Genomic DNA, 9,775 nt, shown 5'->3' with positions numbered 1-9,775 from the left:
CATGCAGCAGGATCACTTGACTGCTCCTTCATATGTGGTGGTGGAGGATGTAATGGTGGATTCAATTGATGGTTGGAACTATAGCTGAATCCTGGGTGTTGATTCTTGTTTTTCCATGGTGGCATATACACATTCTTTCCCTGATTGTTGTAGTTCCTTTGATTATTCTGATCATACCACACTTCATTCACCTCTGCTTGTTCTGATGATCCCCCATAATCACACTCCTCTGTCACATGGCCCTTGCCACAGATAGCACATACACATTTGGTTTCCACAGAGGCTACCTTTTGTGAAGAGAGTTGCTTGATAAGGGTATCTAATTGTTGCTGCTGTTGTCTCTGTGTCTGCATCAGTTGATCATTCCTTGCCAACAGAGCATCATACCCATCCAACCTGATGACTCCTGTCCTTCTGTCAGAAACTGGGGCATTATCAAATTCCTGAGATGCCAATGACTCAAAGATATCCAAGGCTTCTTGAGGGGTCTTGGTAGTCAATGATCCACCCGCAGTGGCATGCACTAAGGTTCTAGTGTTAATGGTCATTCCTTGCAGGAAGATTGCTGCTTGTTGCCATGCCTCAATTCCATGCTGTGGACATTTCCTCAACAAAGTCATGAATCTCTCCCAAGCCTCATAAATGGATTCTGACTCTTTCTGCTTAAAGCTTGTAATCTCATCCTTCAACTTGGCCCTCTTGGATGCTGAGAAAAACCTTTGCAAGAACTTGGTTTGCAAATCATCCCAAGTTGTTATACTTCCTTGTGGCAATGATTGCAGCCATCTCCTTGCATCATCCGTCAGTGAATGAGTGAATAGTCTCAACAGAATTGCATATCTTGTGACACCATTTATCTTCACAGTATCACTCAACAATAGGAAGTGCTCTATGTGCAAGTAAGGGTCCTCTGCACTGGTTCCAGCAAACTGATCCTTCTGCACCAAATGTATCAAAACAGGCTTCAATTCAAAGTTGTTGGGCTCCACTGTTGGGCGCACAACACTCCCAATTGGAGGAATCACTGCAGGAGTCATGTACTCTCCCAGTGTCCTCTGTGGTGGTGGTGGTTTGTGATTCTCTGCCATTATATCTTCCTGATTAACCGTACTTGATTCACCAATTTCTTGCAACTGTCTCCTTTGCCTGGCTGCCCTTTTGTGCTTCCTCAATATCCTTTCTAATTCTGGATCATACAACAACAAATTCGGATCAAGTGTACCTCGCATATACCAGAATCAAAATTGACCAGAAACTTAACATAAACTAAAATACTGAAAATAAAAGGATTCAATCTCAGAATTCTATAGTATCAGTGAGTGTTGAAAAACAAATTCCCCGGCAACGGCGCCAAAAACTTGTTGGACGTTTAGCAAGTACACTAATCGTACAAGTAATAAAATGATGAGTAAAGATCGTTCCCACGAGGAATTGTGTTCAAACACCAATATACCATAGAAAACTAATTTGAATCAAATAAAAGTTTGTAAAAATCATGAATAATTTGTCACCAGAAAATTGATTGTAAGTAATTTGACACAAAGTAAATGTGGATTAGGAATTAATAAAACAACAAGTAGTCAGAAAACAACTTTCCTCCACAATAACCTATGTAAAAAAACTGATCATATGATGAATTCCTTTCCATGTGATGTTAATCAACCTTTTACTTATCATCAAAATGTAATCCCTTACTACCTTGATGGATACATTAATCAGAAACCCCAATCCCTTGGTGATCTCTTTCTTAATACATGCATGAAATACTAAAGTTTTAAGATTACATCAGAACTCTAGCATCAATCCCTTGAGTACTAGAATTCTGATGTTGAGATTATCAAATACAGAAGTCATATAAACATCCCTATTCTATATTACTTCCTTGATAGAAATAATTAAATCAGAAAATCTCAAATCAACACATGGAGAATACTTCATCATATTAATCAAATCAACATAGTATTATTATGGAGTTCTATTGCATTCAGACTACAAAGACTCTACTCAGACATGACTAAGGAATAAATAAGAGAAGAAGAAACAAACTTCATTTCCATGTTGAAAGTCTTCAATCTCCAAACTATTACAAGGAAATCCTAATACAAAAACTAAGAGAATTTAGAGAGAAGTCAGACTAAGTTTAAGAGAGAGAGAGAGTTCAGACCCCTCAGATCCAGATTTCTTCTAAGTGTCAAAGCTTTGCCTTATATAGTGTTACAATTAAAAACAGAAAACTGATGTGGGCGCTAAAACGTCCATAAGTGACCGTTTTAGCGTCCATGCTTTACGTATGCTCAACTGCTTTTAACTGATTCCAACGCTAAAACGTTAAGGAATGACCGTTTTAGCGTCCAAACTTGGTGAATGCTCAACTAACTTTAACTGACTCCAACGCTAAAACTCTTGATTTGGACGTTTTAGCGGTGAAGACCAGAATCTTTTTCCACTTTAGGGCGCTAAAACGCTTATTGCAGGATGTTTTAGCGCCCAAGACCAGCAATTTTCCATCTTCTTAGTGCAGCAGCGTGCTAAAACGCTCTGTGTGGGCGTTTTAGCGCTCATCACCAGCAAGTTTTGGCCTCTTCCTGTAGCAGGGCGCTAAAACGCTCAGTGTGGACGTTTTAGCGCTCAACACTTAGGCAATTTTTCTCCTCTTGAGCTCCAGAATCTTCTTCCTTGTCCAGTTGTCTTTCAAGCTTGCTTTTCCTACAAGAATCATACAAATTTCCAATAAAGCTCTTGAACTTGTAATTGAGGACATCTTAGGACATTAACCTTGTTTTTCATCATTTAATCACACAATTTGATCCTAATTCCTGCTAAAAACCATGATGAACTAAGGGTTCATCATAGAAAGCATGTATTGTATGAACTTTTGGCATGATATTGCATAGGCATGAGTGGATTTCATGATTTCTCGTTTGTCTGAATTTTGTGTTTGAATGATTAATGATGCCTGATGTTTCTTTTGAGAGTCTAGCTTGATACCATAGCTGGTGAGGTTTTATGCTTAAACACTTATTTTTATTCTTGAGATACCTCATTGTGATAGCATTCTAGAACTTGCTCTGTTTCTCTGTGATACATGCATTAATTGAAATGATTAAGGCAATTTTATTATTGTTAGCCATGGCCAAATTGCCCACCTGTTTGATTTTTTCATTGTTAACCCCTTTGAGCCTGGGCCTATTTTTTCATGATTCCTGCTAATTGCTTAGCCATATTCTTATTGTCTTACCTTTGTTGAGATTGAAATGTTTGATAAGAAAAGAAAATCAATTGAGGTAAGCTCCACTAAAGCTAAGTAGTATCTTTCTAAAAAAAAATTAATTATATCAAGATAGAGAGAAAGTGTATATAGCAATGTGAAAAAAATGGGAAAATAAAAAGGATGGATCCCTAATCTTAAAGAATAGTGGAGCTTAAATTTGTTTGAGATTGATTGTTTTGCAAATGTATATCAGTGTTTCAATCTCAACTTATAATTTAACTACTTCCCATAATTTCCTACCCCTAAGCCAGACCAAGTTACATCCATGTGAAGTCCTTTTGATCAATTGTGCATGCGTTAATGTTCCTCATCTTTAGGAACTTGAGAATATGATCAAGCTTATGGTAGTGCTATTGCTGTGGTGGATTGAGTGATTGTTATTCCCTCAAACACTTGAGTGTTGAGTGTCATATGTTATCTTAGTGAGGGGTGTTCAAGTTAGATTCTAACATTTTCGTGAGAATAGAAGGCATTGTTAGGAGTTCTTTGCATTGATTCAGTCATGCTTAGCCTAGTGATCTATTGATTGTCTGTGTGATGTTGTGCAAGATTGTTGGTTTTGGTTTTTCTATGTTTGGATCTTGTTTGTTGCTGGGGACAACAACGTTTAAATCTGGGAATGGTTTGATGTGCCTCTGGCATATGTAGTTTTCCAAGCTAAAAATGATAAGGATTAAGTCATAAAAGAGCAGTTTATTTACATACTTGCTTATTATGTTGGCTTTTCCATTTCAATGATATGGCGCGATCGTGCGCCAACCAGATTCCCCTGGGCCACTTACCAGAGAAGTGGTGCGATATGGCGCCATTGTGGCGCGATCCTACGCCAGTTAGGTTGCAGGCCTACGTTCCAGAGAAGTGGCGCGGTTCCGCTCCATAGTGGCGCGATCCCGCGCCAGTTTGCGAGAAAAATTACCGTGTTCTGAAAGGGCAATTTTGGAAGAAGCAAACCAGGATTATAAAAAGAACGTTGTGAGGGTTTATTCAAGACACTTTTTGACGACAGAGAAAAACAAGGATTCCAGAAGGAGGAGAGGAACAGAGGATTGTTCTTAGTCTTCTCTTTGTAATACATACTGACATCTTTATCTTGTAGAATTTTATGTCATCCATGATCATGGTTGGCTAGTACTCTTTATTGTAGTTAGAGTCACAAACCGTATATGAACCCTTGTTACAACAGATTGATTTATAATTACTCTTTTATATATTTACATTTATCTCTACTCTGTGCGTAATTTCTATCTTCTTTGTTAGAATTGATCAATCTAATAGTTGATGATAATTTGAGGGAAAGAACCCTAAATAGGAATATTGAGGTTTTTGATCTTAAAAGGGAGTAGGATAATAATTTATTGCGTTCATTGCTTAATTCTTTGAGGAACATTGCAAGGAATTGAAGTTCTAATTAGGGTTAAAGGGTTAACCTTGCAAGGAATTGAGGGTTAGCTGTTTAATTTTTTTAGATGATAAATTATCTGAGTATTTATTTAAATGAGTATTTTAAATCAATCCAGAGTAAAAGGTGGGATCATATGGTGAGTGCACTCTAGCTACAATGCTTTTTTATATTTTATAAAATCAATCTCTGTTTTATTTTTCATAACAAAAATTCAAAAATACGTTTTTATCTTAGTTCTTATTGTTAATCAAATCCACAATATTTTTCACATCTATTTGAATCATTTCTGTCTTAAAAGGAACGATTATTTGATATTCGATCACAATCCCTGTGGAGACGATACTTTTCTTATCATTATATTACTTGTGCGATCGGTGTTTTATGATTTTTTATGTATTTTTTTGTTTTGAAAGTTAAAAGTCAAAATACAAAATAAAAACAACTAAGATATATTTTCTAAATTAGATTCTAAAAATTAAAAAACAGTTATAATTTTTAAAATTATTTATACAAAACATGACATCATCAAACAAAGTTTTTTTTTCTGAAAATAAAAAAACTAGAAAACTTTTAGGAAATCAATGCCATATTGAAGGGCCAAAGGGTTTGGTAAATACTGGCAATTACCGTAATATTTTAATACATGTACAGGGTGGCACACTCCCTTATAATAGCCAATTCTAACGGTACGTCTCAATCGGAGGATATTGCATCAGAGACTCAAATCGTTGTAGCTTTAGATATATTGGCTTTCAATTTAATTTAACGAATTCAGCGTCCAGTCAATAAAACAATGTACGTATAAAAGATATTTTGATTAACAACTAACAAAGTTGAATTCAAAGTTTATTTTTTTATGCAAAAAAGTTTAAATCGAAATTAAGTAATATACCAACTAACACAGTTGAATTCAAATTTTATATCAACCAAAATTTAAATATGGCTTGTGATAAGTCCATTGTTTGTGACTTAGAACATGTAATTTGATATTAAAATGGGAGTGAAAAGAATATCCTTGTTAATAAAAAAAACTCCAAAAATTGCATTGAAGTGAATTTTTCTGATTTTGATATTAATGGGCTGATTTTATATGTTCAGGCCCAATTGGTGTTAATTCTCCATGCAGAAAAAGAGTGAAGAAAAATTGGGCAAATGCTTTGATCAGAAGCCCAAAAATGAGAAAGCAAATCAGAAAAGAAGATGGGCCAGAGGAATTAAAACCCAATCAAGTGGCCCAAAAGAAGAAAATAGAAGAGGAGAGAAAGAAGTCAGCATGAGAAAAAGAAAAAAAATACAGGGAAGTGATGGGCCGGACCTAAAAAGCCCAAAAGGAAAGGAAGAAAGAAAGCCAGATGAAGAAAAATCAAAAGGAAAGGAAGAGACAGAGTCAGAAACGAGAAAGGGCTGCTAGAAAACCCTAGCACACAACCGACCAAAGTTCCTGACCACAAAGCGATTTGCAAAGCCAAACCGTTCTTTGTATTTGGTTTATTTGTCAAGATAAACCCTCAATCACGGTTCATTGAAAGATTAACCAAACCCTAGACACCCTTTCCTCATACAGAAAACGTCAAAACAACAACCCCTTGCTGAGTGGATGAGCTGGATACTTTTTGAGAGTGGAGACTGGAGCGATTTGTGGGCGCAAGTTTACGTACGGGGTGAAGGAGCAACAATCCATTTAGATTGTCTGAGGAGGGAGCTGTTGGGGACCACCGGTGTGTAACGCGCAAGGAGCGCGTGTATACCTGCTGAGCTGGAGAGGAAAATCGTGCAAAGAAGGAAAGGAACCCTATAAAAAGGGAAAGAGGAGTGAGTCAAAAGGACCCTTTTTTCCCACTCCTGATTTCTGATTTATCGTTTTTCTTAGTTTTTTGTTTTCTGAACAATTTTTATTTTCTATTAATTTCTGTTTTGTAATGAGATTCTGGTTCATTTGATGAACTTGATGCATGTCTTTACAGCACTGAGATTGCCGGTTGTTAGGCCAGTGCTGTAATTTTAGTTTTTAGAATTTGTATTTTGTGATTTCTGTAGTCTCTGTTACTGTGTGTAAGCCTCATCCATATGGATAGTGGCTAACTTTATAGAGGTTGGGTTTTGGTGATACCCAAAGCCTCAGTGCTTGTTAGATCTTTGATTTTCTGGTTTTAATTGTTATATCTCAGTTGTTTAATGCTGTTTCTAATGTTAAAAATTATCTGCATTTTGGCCAAATGTCAGATGTTTGGTTAGGATTTAGTTGTTGAGAAACAATTAATTCTGGATTCTGCATTAGACACATGGACTTAGATGAGAAATCATCTAAGGGATCTCAATTCAGAAATGAATGAGTCCTCATGTAATATTGGACCTGAATCTCAAGAGTCCTAACCCCACTTGGCATAGAGATATGGAAGTGGGCAACTTTGGGATAAAATAATTTTTAAGAGATTAAAAATTAACAATACAGCCCTGTTAACTGAGAATCTTAGAATGAGCTTTTTGTTAATCAAATTATTTTTCAAGCACTGTGGGGAAGGAGAACCAGAACTCAACCCACCTTTTTAAACCTCTTTATCAATTCAGATTTTCCAATTTCCTTTGTTATTTCATAGTTCAATCTATATTCTGTTTTCAAAATTTTTGTCGCATCTGTCATTTAAGTTGCTTAATTCTTCATTCTTATTTTATAACTTAGGAAAGTAATTCAGAAAATTTTAAAAGAAAAGTGAACAGTAGTGTTTTAGGTCCATTCTAAATTATTTTTACTTTACAATTTTATTTCTTTTATTTTCAAATAGTAACTCAATTTTAAGCAATTACAAATTTTAGTCATTTCAAAACGCCAACGATCCTTGTGGGAACGATAACTGGGACTTATAACAGCCCTATATTACTTGTTGTCGCGTATACTTGCGCGCATTACTTGCACAACTGTTAGCAAGGCAACAAGTTTTTGGCGCCGTTGCCGGGGATCGAGGCGTATATGATCAAGTTTCTGTGTGATTGCTATTTTTGAACTGCTTCTTTTTGCTGTTTTTAGTGTAGCTCATTTGAATTCTGTGTCAGTTTTGTTTAGATATTAGTTCTATAGTATCTTGAATATTGGTAGTTTAAAATCTGTTCTGTTCATATTCTGTTTATTTTATGTCATTTAATTTTTCTTAGTTTCATTTTTATTTTAATTATTAGTTCCACCCTGTGTGAGGGTGAGTTATTACTGCCTTATAAAGCCGTCAGGCTGTGAACTGTCTTGGGACTTTTCTGCTTGCAGGTTCTTGTGTGTTTATTTTTTGCTTGTTCTGCATAAAAGTTGGTTAGTAATCTAGGTGTTTTAACTAAGCCAGGTTTACCTGTTTTAGTTAAAAGGGGTGCATGAGTGCAACTCCACACCCGTTCATATATTCAATTGACCCGGAACCTGAAAGGACATTTAGAGTTAGGAGAAGAGCTCAGATAGCACATAGGCAAATTCCACTTCTAGAAATTGAAGAAATGGAAGATTTAGGAAGTGTAAATGGGAATGATGGGGTAGGAGGACCTGCAAGGATAAGGGAACCACCTGTTATAAATGATAATGATAGGTCCATGATGGACTTCATCATACCTGTGTTGGATGAGTTAGATCCAAGCATAGCCCAACCTGTGAATGGAGTGCCCTTCAAATTAGAACCGGTGATGTTCACCATGCTTCAAAACATGGGGCAGTTTCATGGGTTGTTGATGGAAGACCCACACAAGCACCTTAGAAATTTCATAGAAGTGGCCAACACTTTTAGGAATCCTAACATCTTGGATGATGTGTTAAGATTGAAGCTCTTCCCTCATTCACTGGCTGACAAAGCCAAAGAATGGTTGAACTCCCTTCCATCCAACTCTATAACCAATTGGCACACCCTTGCTGAGAAATTCATTATGAAATATTTCCCCTCTAATAAGATAGTGCAAACTAGAGGTGATATTGCTAACTTCATGCAGAGGGATGGAGAGACACTAGTGGATGTGTGGGAGAGGTACAAGAACCTTCTTAAGCAATGCCCAAATCATGGTTTGCCCTCTTGGGCAGTGTTACAAACCCTGTACAATGGCTTAAATACTCAAAACAGGGCCTTGGCAGATTCTGCTGCTAATGGCATGTTTATGACTATGTCCTTTAACCAAGCCCATGAGTTGTTAGAACAAATGACTCAAAATTATGCCCAATGGCCTGAAGAAAGAAATCAGCCAAGAAGAGTGGCTGGTTTACATGAGATAGACCCTGTAACAGCTCTTTCAGCCAAGTTTGATGCACTGTCCAATTTAGTGAGAACCCAAGGACAAACCATTGAGGCAAGATTATCTCAATCCCAAGTCCCTGCACCTCAAATACCTGTGACCCAACCTCAAGTTAATGCAATAAACACAAGTGTAACTTGTGTTTGCTGTGGTGGGCCCCATTTGTATGATAGCTGCCCATCCAACCCAGAATCTGTGTTTTATGTGGGAAACCAAAATAGAAACCAAAATATTTTTCCCAATAACTTTAACCAGGGATGGAGGCAGAACCAACAGCCTCAATATTTTCAAGGGCAGGGGCAGCAAGCTGGTCCTTCTAATGCTCAAACAAAAATACCTTTTCCTACCCAGAATTACCAACAAACTTCAAGGCAGCAAGCTGTTGTTCAACCTAGTGAGATGCCCATGGCTCCATCCTCTTCTTTAGAAGCTTTGTTAAGGGAATATTTGGTTAAGAATGATACCAAGCAAAACAGCTTGGAAGCTGTTGTGCAAAGTATTCCAGCATCCTTAAGGAACATAGAATCCCAACTAGGCCATTTAGCAAACACTATGAATACCAGACCTCCTGGTACCTTGCCGAGTAACACTGAAGAACCTAGGAGAAATAAAGAGCAATGCAATATGATAGAGCTTAGAAATGGCAGATCTGTAAATCAGCCAGAAGCTGTGGTTAGACCTTCCACATTAAAAAAAGAAGAAGGGGAGAACATGCAGAAAGAAAAGGATGCAAATTCTGAACCTGTTCAGAATTCTGTTGTTCATAATAGCCCCCAAGGGGTTGTGCACAATAACTCTTCACCCACTTTGGTCGAATCAGACACTCAGCCCTCTATAGATGAGCC

The 9,775-nt window shown here is 37.1% G+C and overlaps 1 protein-coding gene and 2 non-coding genes across 3 annotated transcripts; 2 read left to right on the top strand and 1 right to left on the bottom strand.

Moving 5' to 3' along the window:
* The first annotated feature begins 585 nt into the window (after positions 1-585).
* Positions 586-692, top strand: LOC133299854 (small nucleolar RNA R71). The gene has a single exon (XR_009749988.1). It is a non-coding gene; the product is annotated as a small nucleolar RNA R71 (small nucleolar RNA).
* A 7,338-nt stretch (positions 693-8,030) lies between these two features.
* Positions 8,031-9,710, top strand: LOC133299848 (uncharacterized; the record flags this gene model as incomplete). The annotated part of the gene is made up of 1 exon (XM_061499350.1): positions 8,031-9,710. A coding segment is annotated over exon 1 (1,680 nt), but the record flags the coding sequence as incomplete, so codon positions are not given.
* On the bottom strand, positions 8,602-8,707 carry LOC133299862 (small nucleolar RNA R71). The gene has a single exon (XR_009749989.1). It is a non-coding gene; the product is annotated as a small nucleolar RNA R71 (small nucleolar RNA).
* Positions 9,711-9,775: the final 65 nt, after the last annotated feature.

The sequence above is a fragment of the Gastrolobium bilobum genome, unplaced genomic scaffold, assembly GCF_033153095.1.
Source record: "Gastrolobium bilobum isolate Gb01-03AN ecotype WA unplaced genomic scaffold, APGP_CSIRO_Gbil_v1 utg764926, whole genome shotgun sequence".
NCBI classification, from domain to species: Eukaryota; Viridiplantae; Streptophyta; class Magnoliopsida; order Fabales; family Fabaceae; genus Gastrolobium; species Gastrolobium bilobum.
This window is presented reverse-complemented; position numbering and strand designations above follow the sequence as displayed.